This window comes from Loxodonta africana, chromosome 2, assembly GCF_030014295.1.
Source record: "Loxodonta africana isolate mLoxAfr1 chromosome 2, mLoxAfr1.hap2, whole genome shotgun sequence".
Taxonomy (NCBI): domain Eukaryota; kingdom Metazoa; phylum Chordata; class Mammalia; order Proboscidea; family Elephantidae; genus Loxodonta; species Loxodonta africana.
Genome location: NC_087343.1, coordinates 17,521,038 through 17,540,406, shown reverse-complemented (window position 1 = coordinate 17,540,406; position 19,369 = coordinate 17,521,038). Strand labels below are relative to the sequence as shown.

The window sequence follows — 19,369 nt, the reverse complement described above, 5'->3', positions numbered from 1 at the left end:
TTGCCTGCCTGCCAGAGCCCACCCTCCCCAGATGCTCATGGGGCCCCCTCTGGGGAGAGGTCTTCTCCCCGCGCCCTGCAGAGATTAGTCTATCTGTACCCCTACAAGGCAGCGCCATCCTCCAGAACTGGGACCACGTGTTCGCAGAGCCCAGCACCCCAAGGGGCCAAGCGGAAATAAACTTACAGTTTAGGGGAGGGGGTGAAGGCAGTGCGGGATAGCAGGAGGAGTCAGAAATTGTTACAGAAAACACGAAAACGTGCGAATAGGCATAATACAAAGTATCTGTTTTGTGGAAGCGATTTTAAAACTCCCCTTTAGACATATTTTCAAAGCCAGGTTAAGGGCCACAACAGATAATCGATTGCGTTCCTCTACAGGAGTACTTTATTTTAACCAAAAATATTATCCAGCTGGGATCATTTATTTTCCACCCAAGTTTGAATTCATTTTCAGCTTTTCTAAAAACTCAAATCTATCATCAAAAACAGGCACTTCTGAAAATATTACACAGAATATATGCTCAAAAATGATGGAGGAAAACAAACAAAAACCACAGGTTTAGAAGGTAACTCTAGAAGGGTCTCCAAACTGTTTTCAGTTAAGCGGAAGCTTCCCTCTGCAGGTACACACTGTGACCGGGGGTGCGGTGGGTAGAAAAATACGTCAAATGTGTGAATTCCTACGCATTTGCTTAAAAATTCGTATTTACTCACACACACTGCACACGGCACTAAGACGTGCTTTATTCTATGCTGATTTTCAGGAGAAAAGTGAAAATTCCCCCAGTGTTACAGACCTCTGAGCAACCACTGAGAGTGAGCAGGGACATAAACACCAGCTATCACAAAAACCAAAACAAAACCAGTTGCCAGGGAGTCGACTCAGACTCATAGCAACCCTAGGGGTCAGAGTACAACTGTCCCATAGAGTTCCCAAGGAGTGCCTGGTAGATTCGAACTGCTGACCTTCTGGGTAGCAGCCAAGCTCTTAATCACTGCGCTACCGGGGCTCCATCAGCTATCACACACATACACGATTTCATGACTGAGCTGAGTGTCAGCAATACTACTGAAGTATTTTTCACAAACTACCAACAGAGAAAGAAAGCGCCAGCAGAGCATGTCAAAGTCAGTAAGAACCCATCGTGTTTCATAAAAACAGCAACTACACAGTAAATACCTTGGAAAGAGGCAAAGAAGAATGAAAAGGACAAAGGAGGAAAAAAGGAAAGGAGATGGGAAGTGTGGGGAAAGGAGAAGAAACCAAGAGCCAAGTGAGTGGGAGGAGACAAACAGGACAACTGGAAGGACAAGCTCGGAAAGGCAGTAAGGAGTACCAGCTACAACTAGCATGTAACAATCCATTCAGCTCATTCTGCTTCTCTAATTTCACATGGCATTTCCCAAATGGTATTTTTTGAGAAACGCCTCATTTATGTCAAAGGATTCTGCTTTCGGTTGATTTGGAAGAACCTACGCAGACTTACTGGCCACTGAACAGAAGTCCCTGGGTGGTGCAAACGGTTAGCGTGCTTGGCTGCTAACAGAAAGGTTAAAGGTTGAGGTCCACTCAGAGGCACCTGACGATCTACTTCTCAAAAAGTCAGCCATTGAAAACCTCATGGAGCACAGTTCTACTCTGACACACGGGGTCGCCACGCGTCAAAGCCAACAAGATGGTCCATCACCAATTTTCATTTACCTTTGCGGTTATCTGGAACTCCTCATGCTCTTTCAGGAGCTCCTGGGTGTGCTGTATGCTTGAACCTGTGGAGGTGTGCGTGGAAAGGTAGAACTCCCCGTTATCATGGATCCATTCTAACGCCTAGAGGGAGAAGGAATGAACAAAGTTCACCAGCTGAAGTTTTGTGAGCCAAGTCCCAATTTCTGAGCGTTTCATTTGAATGTGAAATCATCAGCCAAGGCTGGCGACATCAAGAACTCTCCCTCAAGGAGTGACAAGCTTCTAAAGTATCGTTAATTCCAAAATAATTAAAAAAAAATGACATCCTAGAAAGTTATCATCATGCCACTTATGTAACAACAAAAAGTTCAAGAATTTCTTATAACCATGAACCTAAAGGCACAATAAAAGTATGGCGGAAGACCCGTGAGAAGGCCTTTGTAAAGAATACTGAGAAGGCCTGGGTGAAGGGGTAAATCCCTCCCACTGCTAAGTCTCCAGACATTCATGGTACTGAAACTTTAGAACCCTAACAGGACTTTTTAATTTAAAAGAAGGAAAAAGAAAGCAGATTCATATTCCTACTTTAGACTTTTTCTTGATATTCCTGTGCCCAGTGGGAATGCTCAGGTGTGTAACCACTTGACTAGCTCTCCTGGGGGCTCCTGAAGAGGAACAAGACCACAATATATACACTTCACTGGGGAAAGGCTGGTCCAGGAAATAGTGACTTAATCCTCTTAGCTAAAGGAGAGAAATTATCTCACCCAGGAGAGAAGGGGGCCAGCCAGGCTAGGACTGCAATGGAATGACACAGTTCTAAGTCATCTTCTTGCACATTTTCAGAGAGGAGCTTTTTTTTTTCCTTATATTTTTATATATCTAAAGTAAAATCAGACTAATTTAAACATACACATCTAAAAAAGACAATGCCACAGAAAACAAGCACAAAAAAGGAGAAAGCTTTTCTGTCTTTCCTAATCCTCAAAGTCTCTTCAGATATCTCACCACATTTGCCGAGTTTAAGTACAAAAATGAAAAGGAGCTACAACCCTTTTGGGCATTCAGCATACTGGCTGGGAATTGATTTGCAATGCCTGAGCATGGCCAGCTCATCTCTGAAGCAATGTTAGCAATGATACAGAATTCAGACAGAGACTCTTCAGGCCATTTCTTCAAAAGTCCTTCATTGATCGATTTGCAAAGCAGCCTGTCCCGAACGCCTACTATGGAGGCCGGTACGCTGTGTGAGGCGCTTAGCTTAGGCCCTGCCTCCAAAGACCAAGTGGGGATAAAGACAGATGGCAGAGACGAATAAGAGAGCGAGGTGACCTTACTCAGAGGGAGGTGACCTTACTCAGAAAGGGAGGTCAGATGAGGTAAGGGCTGAGCTGGGAACTGCAGGCTGGAGGGATGGATCCATCAGCACGGGAAGAGCCAGCACCGAAAGTGGCCCTGGGCTGAGCTAGCTCGGTCTGCTGCAGGAGAGGAAGATGCTAGGCCAGGTATCAGGGAGGGAGGGAGGATGGGGGGGAGCTTCAAGGTCACCGGTTGGGGCAGGCTGTGGAGGGGCACAGTGTAGAGGGGCAGGCTGTGGTTGGGGGGGGCACTGTTGGGAGGGGCACAGTGTAGCAGGGCACGGTGTGGAGGGGCAGAGTGTGGAGATGCACGGTGTGGAGGTACACACTGTGATGGGGCATTGTGTGGAGGGGCACGGTGTGCAGGTGTACATGGTGGAGGGGCACGGTGTGGCAGGGCACCGTGTGGAGGCGCACGGTGTGGAGGTATACACTGTGGAGGGGCACTGTTTGGAGGGGCACAGTGCGGTGGGGCATCGTGTGGCAGGGCATGGTGTAGAGGGGCACCGTGTGGAGAGGCACCGTGTGGGGGGGCACCGTGTGGGGGGGTACGGTAGGGAGGGGCAGGCTGTGGAGGTGTACGCTGTGGAGGGGCATGCTGTGGAGGGACACGGCGACAGGAATCATGAGTTCAGCTTTGCCTTTGGTGAAGCCAAAGTTGGGAGATGCTGAGGAGGTAATAACTGGGACACAGAAACCTGGAGACCAGGGATGGAGATCAGAGCTGGGAGGTATCGACAGAGCAATACGCAGAGGTGAAAGAGAAACAAGAACAAGCCCTGAACTGAGCCCTGGAGAAAGCCAATGTTCAGCGTGGAGATAAGAAAGCAAAGGCAGCAAAAAGCCTGAGGTGGAGCAACAGACGAGGCAGGAGGAAGCCAGAGAGGAGGTGCCACAGGAAGCCTGGAGGACAGGGAAACAGCCCTGGGGTGGTGCCATGGGGCCAAGACCTCACATCTCCACATCTCCACATCCCACTAGTGACAGTGGCATCCACTTGTTCATCTCAGAGTGCCATATTGAAAACTGTCAAACTGATGAAGGCCTCATGACTGTCCTATTATAAGTAATCAATATTTACCACAGTGTTGTGATTAACGAACTGAACCCAACTGGGAGTGAGGAGGTCCAACGGACCGTCATCAGTAAGGACACCAAGTTAATGATTTTATTTTTGGCAGATGGGGTGACTTGAGCAAAAAGCAACAACACAATCCACTGTTTTCCTCTGTCTAGAGAGTTATTTACAATTTTGCTTCTCTGTATCTGAATAATTCTTTGTATTTCAACAGAAAGATAAGAAAGATACACAAGAAGAGAATATGAAACAATCTCTAGTTGGAAACAAAATCAGGCTTCCCGTAACACTGAAACCTGGTTGAGCGATCTTTAAATAGAAAGTACAGGAAATGTAATTTACACATTGAAGGAAAGCATTATCTGCTGCCTCACTCTTGGGAATGTGGCTACTACACAAGATGGCCAAACAGGAGGACGTCTGGGTGAGTCCCTCAGGAGAAAGGCTGAGCCTGGGTGGAGACCCAGGGACCATGAGCTCCAGTTTATCTGACTCTAGGGACATGCGCCATTCTGAGGACCCGGCCACCCACTGCAAGGCTAACACGTACCAAGGTGGACCAAAATATATTCCCTAAGTGGGAAACCTATGCAGAATAACATTTCATTTTTCCTGGGTTAGTTTAGAAAGGTTTTATCGAACGCCTACTAGGTGTCAGGCACATGCTAAGTTGCCAGGCTAATTCGGAAGACTGCTCAGGTCTGAGGTTCATTGTTAAGATGTGGGTCACCACTGAATGACAGTACTGAAGAGGCCCCAGTGGACTCTGAGCTCAGTTACAGGGCCAACACGGACGACACACATCGAGCACCCAACCTGGGCCTGGCCCATCCTCAGGTGCCTTCTCCACTCCCTCCTGACACACTGAATTCGGGGTGAAGAGTTTATGGATTCTTAAGCTATTGATAAGGCCAAAGAGAAATGTTAACAATCTTGAATGTTCAAGATAGAGGTCTTTACCCCCAAATACCTGCTTCAGTGACTGAGACAGAGGCAGGAGCACTTTATCCCAAAATGGCTGAGGGAGGACCCACTGTATTTTCTCCAGATGTATCCTCTGAATGATGTCTCCACCTTAGCCAAATATACGGAGATATTTCGACTATACTGAATTATTGAAAATTCTATCACATTTTTTAGCTCAATTTATCTGAAGAACAAAATTTTGTCCTCACAATATAAATTCAGCAACTTAAAAAAAAAAATCATCATAGTATTTACACAGGAACAGACCAAATTCCACAATAATTTTTAAATAATCGTACCTATTATTTGTATTTTGCTGTTTTAGTGATGAGAGAAAAGCAGTAGGGCACACTCACTGTTTGAGGGCCAAACTCTCCAGGTGAAAAACTTGTATGAGGCTGTGGGGTTACTTTTTACAACAAATTGTTAATTAAAATGCAGGGTTGTTTGGTTATTAGAAAGTGGTTTTCAGAACTGCTGAGGTGTCAGTAACTGCCTATCTGATATAGAGGAGTAGGTGAAGAGGTAGGGGGTGTGGAGGATTGGGCACAGTGGCTGACCTGCTTGGCGCTTCTTTCGAAGACCACGTACTGCTGGCACTGGTCCAGCCGTCTCTTCCTCATGGTCCAGTAGTGCAATACCCTGTTCTCCCGCTGGAAGAGTTCATTCAAGATATCTGCGGAAACAAAGAAAAAGACCCATGTTGGTGCTGGCAATTAAACCATGAGGAAACAGATGTAGAGGAAATGTAACTTACACATCGAAGGACAGCATCGCCTGCTTTTGGTGCTTGCAATTAAACCATGGGTTGCAGAGTAGAATTGCACTCCATAGGGTTTTTAGGGCTGTGAACTTTCAGAAGCAGATCACTGGGCCTTTCTCATGAGGCCCCTCTGGGTAGGTATGAACCACCAACCTTTTGGTGAGTGGTCAAGTACTTAATGGTTTGCTCTACCCAGAGACTCCATCTGCTTATCTCGTTTAATAAATGAGAAAAAGAAAGGAATAAGAAATAGATATTAAGTAACTTGCTAATGGGGCTAAAATTAGCGACTAGAGTTAGAACCAGAAGCCCAGTCTCTCTCAACCTTGTCTTAACTTTGAGTTCCTTAGTTCATCTTTCTATGCATGGCTAAGACAGAAGGAGGGCTGAACACCCATGGGTTGAGGACAGCCTTTGGATGTCTTGTTGCCTAAGTGGGCTAGGCCAGTCAGTAGGGCAAAGCCAGCACTGAAGACTGGGGGTGTTTGTCCCATGGTTTAAAAACTTACAAAATCCCATTCGTTTTTATTTAAAGGTTTTTACACAAATGCCAAAGGAGTCATGGTGGCGCAATGGTTAAGAGCTGGGTTGCTAACTGAAAGGCTGGCAGTTTGAACCCACCTAGTAGCTCCTCAGAAGAAAGACTTCGCGATCTGCTTCCGTAAAGATTACAGCCTAGAAAACTGTAGCGGACAATTCTATCCTGTCACATGGGGTCGTTATGAGTTGACTGGTCGGCAACCAAAAACAACAAGCAGATGCCATCTCAAGACAGGTTCTTAAATGAAAAAATCACACTCCTGTCTTGCACAATGTTCTCCGTAAGCACATCGACCAGGCTGCTACTCATTCTCTTATCCAATGTATTACCTCAGAAATGAAATCACTGGAAACTCAAGGTTTGGTCTTAATACCTCAGGTTAGCTGGGGTGGGACAGGCATAGCCTTCCTTCTCTGTCACACTGGCAATGTGATGATGGTTGGGAAAAATATCAGTATTAAGGTATTTTGCTCAAGACTATAAAAACTTTCCTGTAGAGGGAATATATAGTAATATGGTAAAGATAGCACTTCAAATCTGTGGAGTACAAGAAGAAATCAGAGTGATTTTAAAAAATATACAAACTCTTAGGAGAGGGAAATAGATTAGTAGGGAAACAGAAACATGAAAAAAACTGATTATATAAAAATTTAAAAAGTTGCAATGAACAATAATCACTATGAAAACACTACACAGATGGAAAACCATTGGCAACATATACGACACAGACCGAATTTACTTAATAGTCAACAGAAAAAAGTGGACAATTAGAAAAATGAGCAAAGCATATAAACATGAAGTTCCCAATTTTTAAAAAATGGCCAGTAAACATACAGAAACACGTGTAACCTCACTCAAACAAGACCATCTTCCAGCACTTTCCTGGCAGAGACTGAGGACATCCTGGTTGGACAGGGGAGGGGAAACGGGAGCTCGTCATCAGGTATTACTGAGGGACAAAAACCGAACATAGATCTGGTGAAGGTGGTTTGGCAACAGGTAACCACACTGAAGACGGGCATACCTTTGAACCAGGAATCTATCTTATGTACTTACAGCATTCAAAGTACTCACACACGCATTCAAAGTACTCACACACGCATTCAGAGCTACCTGTACTCAGATGCACCAACACTGACGCGCTGCTTGGGACAGTGAAGAGCTGGTCGCAATCTACCTGCCCATCAATGGGGCACAGGTTAAATCAAACCATGAAACACTATACGCTGAAATACTACGTGGATGTTCGAAAGGACCCATTGCTGTCAAGTCAATTCCAACTCAGAGAACCCTATAGGACACAGTAGAACTGCACCATAGGGTTGAACCACCGACCTTTCGGTTAGCAGCTGAACGCTTAACCACTGCTCCAGAGCCCTGGTGGCTTAGTGGTTAAGCACTCAGCTGCTAACTGAAAGGTCAACAGTTTGAACCCATCAGCTGCTCTGCGCGAGAAAGTCATGACAGTCTTCTTCTGTGAAGACCACAGCCCTGGACACTCTATGGGGCAGTTCTACTCTTGTCCTGTAGGGTCCATATGAGTCGGAATCAACTGACTTCAACAGGTTTGGTTTTCTGTTTCATTTATTAAAATGGACAGAGCAGATCTTTAATTCTGACATAGAAAGATGGCTAAGATATATTTATTATTAAGTAAAAGAAGCAAGCTGCAGATATTCATCCACATAATACCATTTTTGTAAAAAGTAGTAAGTGGGGTGGGTGTGTGGAATATAGACATCCATGGAGCCCTGGTGGTGCAGTGGTTAAGTCTCGGCTGCTAACCTAGCGTAAAGCTTTTGCTCCCAAGTAGATGCTGGAAGACGAGCATAGAGCGTTTCTCTCTGAATTCTCCATGGCATCTAGCATTATGATATACGACAGTGAGGCACAGCGAATATCGAGTCAGTGAATAAATGAAACGTACTCTTACCCCTTCCCTCCCCAATAGGCACACCTATCAAACTAGAACAACCTAGAAAGGATCACAACACCTCTGAAAAGAGAAAACAGAGTATGACCAGCACACAAAAGCGTAAACTGAGAGTTGGTAGAAGGGAAATTATTTTTATTCGAATCAAGTAAACTAATAAGCAATGCAAAAATATTCTAGCTGAATCATGATCAGGAGAGGGACGACGTCAAAGAGAAAAGTTAATAACAGACATTTTACTTTGTCTCTAAGGTTTTCTTACCCAGGAAACCAAATATTCACTGTAAAGAAACTCCTGATCAAAATTAATTCTGCCAGCTGTTTTTTTCACCCAAAGTTGCTAATTTTTTCTTTCTTATGCAAAGCCATCCTTGCTAAATTTGAATTTCAAAAGGTATGGCTGCAGGTGGGTGGAGGGCCAAAGACCACCTTGTGACCTGGTATCAGCTGATCTCAGTAAAAGTGGGAGGGGAGGGCAGGGCTCAATCAATCCTGTTAGGGTTAGACAGTGGTTGAACTTCTATTCTTCTCCCTCCTCTTCTCTTCATAAATTGTAACTTGCTTTTTCTAGAATCAAAATGGTCTCCCTATACACATACAGGAACCCTGGTTGGCGGAACCCTGGTTGGCACAGTGTTAAGAGATCAGCTGCTAACCAAAAGGTCGGCAGTTCGAATCCATCAGGCGCTCCTTGGAAACCCTATGGGGCAGCTCTACTCTGTCCTATAGAGTCGCTATGAGTCGGATTCGACTTGACAGCAACAGGTTTGGTTTTGGTTTTCCTAGCTCGTGATGGGGATTAGAGTTCAGAAAACAGGGCCTTAATATCAAGATGGTTTTAAGTAATTCTCACCATCTTCTGATGATCCATTTCCATGTCATTTTAATTAAACATGTAAAAAAATTACCATTAAACTTAAGTTTTAAAATTACATACCACTTGAATGCATTCTCACTGTAAACTTTTCAAACAATTTGAATTCTACAGATAAAAACTAAGTCTCCTTCACTTTCCATCCCCACCAGCCCCTAGTTGATAACTGCAACGATGGACTCAAATGTACCCACAACTGTGAGGATGGCACAGGACCAGATAACGTTCGTTCTGTCATCCATAGGGTAACCCTGGGTTGGAGCCGACTTGATGGCAACTAACAATATATGTTTTCCCAGACCTTTTTTCTGTACAGTTATAGATGCGTATGTATTTGTATGATATACATATGTGTGTAGACATACATATGGATTTGTGTATATATATATGGTCTGACAGGTTTTTAAAGTCAAGTGAAATCAAACTAATATGGAAGATTTTATTGTATTTTTAAAATGCCTTAATATATAAAGTTAACATTTTACGGTAAGCGTACTGGCAAATAATTTCTTGATTTGATCGTTCAAAAATAATTTGCCTGTAAATAATTATGGTTTTCATTTTTTCCCTTATTTACAACATATTTACTTACTTTACCAAAAACAGCCATGGCAACAAATATTCTGAACGCTGCATTTTTCCCTTTTTGTATTCTTCAATTTTATTCAATAAATTGTCAACCTATTCAATATATTTTATTATCAACCCATTTATTTTTATTAAGATAATTAACAAGGACTTCATTCATGTGAAATACAAAACGGACAAAGCTTTAAGATAAAGGCTGAAAGCAAAATTTTTCAATGCATCTTGTTAAGCTCCTTCCATTGCATATCAGGCATTAATCGAGGTGCACTCTGCTGACTCCTAAAATACACTTACTTTTAACTTGTTGCTCAGGAGCTTTGATGTGCGTCACCATTCCCGGCATGTTCACACTATTCCTGTGCAGGTATTTTAGGAAGACATCTGCGTTCCTTCTAGCAAGTGTGCAAGCCTAAGAAATAATGGAGAGCGATGTAAGTCTTACATTAACGTGTCCTTTCAGTATACACAGACGACAGCATTTGGCTCTAACATGTCTTTACCTAAAACTTACATCTGGCCAACGTGTGGTTTGGAGGATGCATAAGGTTAAATACTGCTCCAATTAAAAAAACAAACTCTCTCTTCCTCTCTTTCTTGCTAACCTTGCTCTGATGAAACCAGCTGCTATGTTGGGTGTTGCCCTATGGAGAGGCCCACGTGGCAGGGTGCTGAGGGCAGCCTTTGGCCTACAGTCACAGAGAAACGGAAGTCCTTCCCCAGTTGAGCCTTGGTCTGACCGCTGCAGCCCTGGCCAATGCCCTGACTGCAGCCTAAAAGAAATCAAGAGCCAGAAGACCCAGCTAAGCTGTGTCTGAGTTTCCATAAAGGCCAAAGAGTAAATATTTTTGGCTTTGCTGGTCACAAGTCTCTGGCTCCCTGTTGTAACTACTCAATCTTGCCATTGTAGACAAAAGGAGCCATAGATAATGTGTAAACAAGTGGGTGTGGCCGAATTTAGCTCTCAGGCCATTGTTTACTACCCCGGGTTTAAACTACTGAACTTTGGGGTGGTTTGGTATAAAACATTATTGTGATGATAAATTACTGGGATTACATGTTTATATTATATATTTGTGTAGTAGATAAAGCAAGTAAATAAGTGTGTTAATGTATTAAAAACCAATGTTTTCATGTAAAAGGGATAGAAATATAAAAATCAAACCAGCTAAGAAAAAAAAAAATTCTTAATTTGAATTGGAAATATCAGTAGAGACTCAGTGTGTTTTTCTCTCAGTAATTAACAAATAAAAAAATAATTAACAACAACAACAACAAAAAGCACCTTAGTTCCATCCACTGTAAAGACCTAGAAACAATTACCAACCCAATAGTAAGGAGCTCCCTAGTGTCCAGACTGTGGTCTCTAAACACCATTTGCCACTAGAAGAGCTCCTCCAAGTAAAGATTAATTCTAGATCCGGGGCAGGAAATATACAAGGTAAGTATGAAATAAGTTGTCATGCCAAACAGCAAGGAAGCTGCTGAAGACTACTGGGGTTATGACAAAAGGACACAGGTGCCAACCTGACTTGAAGGGGATCCCACTGATGGGCCAAGTTGAATATTAAAAGGTAAGTGACTATGACTCAAACAAAGCAAGCTTATTAAAATCCATGACGATACTAAAAAACAGTCACATTTAGAGATTGCTAGGCCAACTCATTGTTCTAAAAATGGTAAAGGAAGGCAAAGAATCAAGCATTTACCTGCCTTTCCTGTATAAACCATATTTCAGAATAGCCAAATAGCTGATGAGGGAAAATTCTTCTTTATAGGATAATACTAGCTAATTAGGGCAAAAGAAATGATAGAATTAGTATATTATCATTTTGCAACTCTTAATGAAACATATCACCACTGGCTTATACTAAGGCCACTAGGTGAAAGGCTGATGGGGAAGTTCGTAATGGCTGAAGCAGACTCACCACATTTGAACCAATGATAAGTTGTAATATCGCACAGACAAAAAGAGGAGAACCAACTATCATGTCCCTCCCTGAAGTGATGCAGTAGGAGCACATGGCACCACCTCTAAGGTATTCTAAGTCCCCTTCCCCCCAAACACATACACACACCTCAAACCTGAACCTGATGTAATAGAAATCTAGAGGACTAAGGACAGCATTAAATGACACCAAAGGATGCAATTACTGAAACTCAAAATGGGGGGGCCGGCGTTCCACAGTCTGAGTAACCTATTTCTTCAATTACTAATTGATGATGAAAAGGGCAGAGGAGGAAACTGTTTGTATTAAAAGAGACGTAAGAGATATACTACCCAAATCAGTATGTGGATGTTATCTGGATCCTGATTAAAGCCAAGTATAAAAAGACATTTATGGAACAATCTAAGAAATTTAAATACTCAAGGATTTACTGTTAATTTTTCCAGATATGGTAATAGTACTGTACTCATGTTCTAGAAAGAGGAATTTAATATTTAGATATATATATTGAAATATTTATGAGTAAAATTATATAATACCTAGAATTTGAAATAATCCAGTGGCAGGGTGGGGTGGCATATGCCCATCCGTTGATTACTGAGGCTGGGTGAGGAGAACACCGGGTCTAGGTTCTCTCTTGTTTTGTATAGATTTTTAAATTTCCACAATAAAAAGTTTAAAAATATCCAGTACACATACAGTACACAATTTTAGTTGAACGAGGGAATCCAAACAAACTTTTGATTATTTTGATTTATAATTTTACCTAAATACCTTTCTTAATTATGTTAACTAAGTGGTATTCAATTTTGCTTCATGTTAAACGGATTCCAGAGAAGTAGAACCAAATTATAATGATTCTAACTCAAAATACCCTAATGGGGGTTGGCATTTAGTAAACAAATATCAGCAATAGGTTGGGGCTGAGCCTTTAAGATCCTGTTTGAAATAGTTACAACTAATGACTCTGTAGAAGCTACAAGTGTTTTCACATCTAACTTGTTTAAAAAGAAAACCACTGTGGTGGAAGCTCAAAATAACAGATAAAACTTTCAAGGAGTTACAATTTAATCTCTCAGACTGAACAATAACTCTCTGTGTCAAGACGAAAGATCACCTTCAGAAAAGAAACAAGAACTACTAAAGGTACAGGCAGTCCCCAGTTACCAACGTCCAACTTACATACTACCCCTGGTAATGAACCAACCTCCATAAAGCCTGTTATGTTGAAAATTCGAGCTACATATAATGGTTCGTAACAACAAACAGGCGCTATTTTGCGATGCACATCAAAACGTTTTTATTACTATATTATTATGTTAAAGATGTTTTAATGTATCTGAATGCGTTTCTTTAACGTTTTTTAAGCACAGAAACGTACACTGTATAGTATATACTAAGACAAACATTTGACGGTCATTAAGTATGAACTGTACCTAACTGTTCTGATTTATGAACAAATTCTACTTAAACACAGGCTTAAGAATGGAACTCCTTCATAATCCGGGAACAGCCTGTTACACGACGGCGTCAGAGGGTCAGAATGCTGAAGCAATGAGAACAACAAAGCCTCGTAAAGCAACAGTGGAAGTAAAAGCACACCTACTGGAGGGGTCTGGGCGGGGACGAGCAGAACCTCAGAAATTCTTTTTTAGGGTCAGAGAATGCAATGTGGAAGCACTCATGTCAAATGTTTCTATAAACATTTTGATTCTTTAGTAAAAGCTGCTTCAACGAACATTTATATATTTCTAAATGTAAACATGATGACATAATTTTTTTTAATTTCTCACTTTAATCTTTTCAGAGCTAAAACTTCCAGCCTGGTTGAATGTGATCAAATCTGTCTTGTGGAAAACACTTCTTGAATAAGCATCAGTATCTGATCTCGTAAGCCAAAAAGATAGTCTTTATTCCTAAAGAGGTGGAATTTTCAGAGGAAGGTTCTTTTCAGCCACAGACATTTTGTTTCACTAAACCAACTGCCCCACTTGTCAGTCAACGTCTACCAGTCTCTCCTTCTGTCTTCAGAACCTGGTGGTATTGTGCTTCTAGGAAGTACCAACCATTCTTTATCCACGTGGATTTCTAGCTCCTTCTCTGAAAACTTGTAAGATGTGTAAATCACACATGAAAAGGATCTTACAATGTTCTCTGATCAACTGACTCATCGCTGACGTAATATTACCACAGTCACTCTCCCATACGATGTGTGAGCTGTGAGGTATGAGCTATGAAGGGGAGTCTCCCTTGAAAAGCCAAGACTGTGATGGGACCTGGATGGAGGAGGATCTGCAGCCCACAGGGTTGCTTCTCACTGAGAGTTAAGACACTCTCCATCGTCAACACCTGAACCCCTTTGGATTTATGTAGTGTCCAGTGAGGCCCTGGCACCCAAGACAGTCAATGCTGTACCTTCAGGAATGCTTCCTTCTGTTCCAGGTGCTTGCTGATCATTGGCGTGACATGGTCCGTCTCAGAATTAGGGCCCAGCTTGTCGGCTCCTCCGCACCAGTCTTCTTCCCTCTTGTACTCCTGCTCCAGGCTCTCGAGGACACTGCACACCTGCGAGCACAGGAAAGTTCCCAGCTCAGAGACCACCCGCACCTAATGTCACACAGCCGCATCTTTAGGAAGCATCTGCACTCAGGCCCTGGGGATGAACATGTTGGCCAAAGTGGCCAGGACATGAGAAGGAGCTGGGGCTCTACCCTACTTGAGGACAAACGCATAGACCAAGGTAGGCAGGCCTTACAGGAAAAGTACACAAAGAGAGATGAATTTTTTCTCTCTCTGGGATGTTCCTGGTTATATATTTAAAGAGAGAAAAAACATACCCTTTTACTTTCCCGTCTACTGTTTTTTGGTACCTAAAACCCAAAACCGAACTAGTTGTTGTCAAGTGGACTCCGACTTATGGCGAGCCCACGTGTATCAGAGTAGAACTGTGCTCCCTCGGGTTTTCAATGGCTGATTTCTTGGAAGTAGATCGCCAGGTCTTGTTTCCATGGCACCTCTGGGTAGACTCTAACTGCCAACCTTTTGGTTAGTAGCCAAGTGCTGAACTGTTGGTACCTCGTAGGCAGCCCAAGGGAAGTAAAAACAATTTCAATTCTGGAACGCTCCTTTTCTGTGCTTGACTTGGAATTGACTTGTTCAGTACTCACTGACAAGCCAACGATGACTTGTTCAGTAAGATTAAGGTCAAAATAACAGGTCAGCTGGGAACCCCAGGAACGGAAGTTCTCTCTCACCTGCTCTGAGGTTTTGTAGAAGGCAACCGACGCGTTCACGAGCTTGAGACGGTCTTCCATCTTGAGCATCAGCTGCTGCCAGTGGGAGGCCACCTTCTCGGCGCAGTCCCTGATCATGTCCATGTCATAGTGATTGGCCTGCAGCATGGCCTCGGCCTTCTGCTGCACCTGCAGAGCGCTCTGATGTGTTTTCTAAGGAAAACGGAAGGAAAAGAAAACGCATAGTTAGCAAGGGTCTTCTCTCCCACACATGGGAAAAGGACTGGGATGGCTACAGTTACTCTGTTCTTCTTGATTTTATAGAAACAACTGCAGCTAACACTCACTAGAATGTTCCTAAAAAACACAGCATATGGTTCAGTAAAAACAATTCTGTTTATATCGACGTTATCTAATGAAGGATGAAATGCATTAACAATTTCCAGAATGGAGTCTCAGCTGGGGGGTTCTCAGCTTCAGAAATAGCAGGAAAGAATCTTAACAAGCGATATTCTAAAAAAAAAAGCCGTTGATGTGTTCCCGGTTTATTATTCCTATTGATCCTTCTTATAATAGCCGCTTGAGTCACTTGAACAACGGGAGAGAAAGGTGGCTGTTTATTTTCATTTTCAACTTAAAATTTGGACTCGAGTGAAAAGTTCTCCAGGGACTGCTGATTTTAAACAGACAAAAATTAAGTAAAAGCTAAGGATGAAACAACTGTGCTCTCTGGAGGTCCAAGCCCTACAATAAATACATCAAAATGAAAACAACAAACCCATTAAGAATTTCTGCTCCTTTATGCTCATGAGAAGAGCTACCAAGGGGGCTGAGAGTGAAGAACTAGAATGCTAGGTACAGCAGTCAGAGGGCCACAAGGTTCTCTATGGACACAGGTGTCTTTTTTAACCAACAGCTAAGTCTTGCATATCATCGGAAAAATTGCTAAGGAACCCATCAAACACTGCCCACGACACAGTCCCATTAAACAGCAGCATCCTGTACCCGTACACAGTGACCTGTCCTGGCAATTTCATTACTAGAATGACTTCACGCAGAGCAGTTTTCAAAACATGCAGACCACCAGCCTCAGGGACAATTGTCAAAGTGTGTCCATCGGCTCGAAGTAGTTGAAAATTAATTAATTTAGAGAATAAAGTAACAGTAATTTCTATGGCTTTCTTCTCTAGCTGCTAATACATATGTAAGTAAAGCAGAAAACAAGGAGTTTTCTGCAATTAAATGCTTTTTTTCCCCTTGACCTTACCTTGAGCCCAGCCACCGTAATTATTATCCTCTCTTCAACCCCACAAAAGAAACCCCTAACGATAACGAATCCACAGGTTGTGGGCTTTAACTGGTGCAGGCCTGGAACTGGCTTGAGCTGCTTTGCTGAGGCTCCTGCATAGCACTGACCCCTTGTCGAGGTGTGAGACATACTGAGGGACAGTGCTGCTCTTGACCAGGGCTCTGTTTGTTAATAACGGTGAACTCATGACTTGCACATCATCTCGAGCACAGGCCTGGGGGCTCTGCTGCCTTGAGACTGCGTATACAATAGGAATATACCTACATGACAGCGAAATATAAAGACACCTCAGCCAAGACTCCAGTCCGGGCTCTCGTGTTCCGCGGTGCTCCTGATGGGACAGAGTGGGTCCTGCCTGGGCCCTTACAGAGGGGGACCCTAGGAGCACCCCGGCCTCATGAACCCTGGGCTGTGCGGCACATCCTCATCGCAACACAGCTGCTGGAACTTCCTGTACTGAACTGTAGGCCTGTCAGCTCTGTGGCCTTGGGTTCTGTGAGCCCGCGTTGGGGAACGTGGCAGCCCTACCCTGAGGCGGCACGGAGGCGGGTCGTGGGCACCTTACCTCGATGGCATGCTGGAACTGCTCGTGCTCCCTCTGCAGCTGCTCCGCCTCCTGCAAGGAGCTGGCTGTGATGAGGCCGGCATTCAACATGGACTCTCCGTTGCGGATCCAACCCAGCACCTGAAACATTACACAGGGTAACTCCAGACTTTTCCAGTGTATCTGTGGACCACGGTGACTGGACACATGTCCTCAAGGTGGTCCAGCTGCTCCTGTAAGCTATGGTTTATTATCCTCCTAACAACAGCCTTTTATCATCTGACAGCATCTGACCACCACTGCTGAGTATTTTTAATCTGTTATTTTAGTAGAGAATAGGAGCAGGAAAGGTCGAGGATCTAGGGCATTGTTAATAATTAGTCCACAGGTCAAAACAGACTGAGGGCCACGTTAGAAAACCTACCAGAACAAAGGATTCCCTGATAACAAAGAGAAGTGTTTTCCATTCTCTCAGTCCTAACGAATATGCAAAATTAGCAAATTGTTTGATGAAAAAACTCTTTTATTTCATTAACTTTTTTCCAGTTTAATGTCAGGGTTAAATGTCATAAGAACCAAAGTATGATTTAAGCGGTACTGCAATATCACCACTCGTCTGTCACTCTGTCGTATGTGGTGTCTTGCATATGGCTGTGACACTGGAAGCTCTGCCAACAGTATTTCAAATACTGGCCAGGTCACTCGTGGTGGACAGGCTTCAGCAGAGCTTTCAGAGTAAGACAGACTAGGAAGAAGGATGTGGCGATCCACTTCCAAAAACAAATCGGCCAGTGGAAACCTTACAAATTTCAGCAGAACACTGTCTGATATAGTGCTGAAGATGAGCCCCTCAGGCTGGAAGGCACTCAAAAGATGACTGGGGAAGACCTACCACCTCAAAGTAGAGTCAACCTTGCTGATGTGGCACGACTCAAAATGAGAAGAAACAGTGGTTTTGTATTCTCTTTCAGTTCCAACGAATATGAAAAATTAGCAAACTGCTTGATAAGGGAACTATTTTATTACACTAACTTTTTTTCCAGTTTAATGTCAGCATTAAATGTCCTAAGAACCAACGTATGAATTAAGCTGTACTACGATAGCACCACCCATCTGTCTGTCTGTTGTACCGTGGTGGCCTGCATGTTGCTGTTGATACCAGAAGCCGTGCTACTGGTATTTCAAGTACCACCAGGGTCACCCATGGTGGACAGGTTTCAGCAGAGCTTCCAGAATAAGGCAGACTAGGAAGAAGGGCCTATCAATTTACTTCTAAAAAAAAATTACGGACCTTATTATTAAAATACATTAATAATTAGAACAAGGAATGTACAAAGTATGACTCTAAGAAAATTGGAAGTTGTCATATATGGAATTGAATACATAAACATTGATATCCTGGTCATCATTAAGCTGAAATGGACTCGTATTGGCCATTTTGAATCAAACAATCATATGGTCTACTATGCAGGGAATGACAACTCGAAGAGGAATGGTGTTGCATTCAGCATTAAAAAGAACATTTCAAGAGGAACCTGGAAGGCATTATGCTGAGTGAAATCAGTCAGTTCCAAAAGGACAAATATTGTATAAGACCTCTATTTTAAGAACTTGAGAAATAGTTTAAACTGAGAAGAAAACATTCTTTTGTGGTTACAAGACGTGGGAGGCAGGGAGGGTGGGAGAGAGGTATTCACTAATTACATAGTAGATAAGAACTACTTTAGGTGAAGGGGAAGACAGCACACAATACAGGCGAGGTCAGCACAATTGCACTAAACCAAAAGCAAAGAAGTTTCCTGAATAAACTGAATGCTTCGAAGGCCAGCGTAGTAGGGGCAGGGGTCTGAGGACCATGGTTTCAGGGGACATCTAAGTCAATTGGCATAATAAAATCTATTAAGAAAACGTTTTGCATCCCACTTTGAAAAGTGGCGTCTGGGGTCTTAAACGCTAGCAAGCAGCCATCTAAGATGCATCAATTGGTCTCAACCCACCTGGATCAAAGGAGAATGACGAACACCAAGGACACAAGGTGATTACGAGCCCAAGAGACAGAAAGGGCTACGTGAACCAGCGACTACATCATCCTGAGACCAGAAGAACTAGATGGTGCCTGCCTACAACCGATGACTGCCCTGACAGGGAACACAACACAGAACCTCTGAGGGAGCAGTGGGATGCAGACCCCAAATTCTCATAAGACCAGACTTAATGGTCTGACTGAGACTGGAAGGACCCTGGTGGTCATGGCCTCCAGACCTTCTGTTGGCCCAGGACAGGAACCATTCCCGAAGCCAACTCTTCAGACACGGATTGGACTGGACAGTGGGTTGGAGAGGGATGCTGGTGAGGAGTGAGCTTCTTGGATCAGGTAGACACTTGAGACTATGTTGGCATCTCCTGCCTGGAGGGGAGATGAGAGGGTGGAGGGGGTCAGAAGCTGGCAAAAAGGACATGAAAAGAGAGAGTGGAGGGAGAGAGCGGGCTATCTCATTGGGGGGAGGGTAACTGAGAGTGTGTAGCAAGGTGTATAGGGTTTTCGTGCGA

General features: G+C 43.3%; 1 protein-coding gene across 3 annotated transcripts in view; it reads right to left on the bottom strand.

Annotated features, from left to right (window-relative positions):
* The window catches only part of TRIO (trio Rho guanine nucleotide exchange factor), a 417,508-nt gene that overhangs the window by 128,079 nt on the left and 270,060 nt on the right, over positions 1-19,369 (bottom strand). For all 3 annotated transcript variants that reach the window (XM_064270659.1, XM_064270669.1, XM_064270677.1), the window contains exons 16-21: positions 16,841-16,960; positions 14,988-15,179; positions 14,149-14,298; positions 10,082-10,196; positions 5,649-5,764; positions 1,705-1,827 (exon numbers count right to left, since the gene is read on the bottom strand). In XM_064270659.1, the coding sequence (XP_064126729.1) occupies positions 1,705-1,827; positions 5,649-5,764; positions 10,082-10,196; positions 14,149-14,298; positions 14,988-15,179; positions 16,841-16,960 (816 nt within the window). The remainder of the gene's footprint in view (positions 1-1,704; positions 1,828-5,648; positions 5,765-10,081; positions 10,197-14,148; positions 14,299-14,987; positions 15,180-16,840; positions 16,961-19,369) is intronic.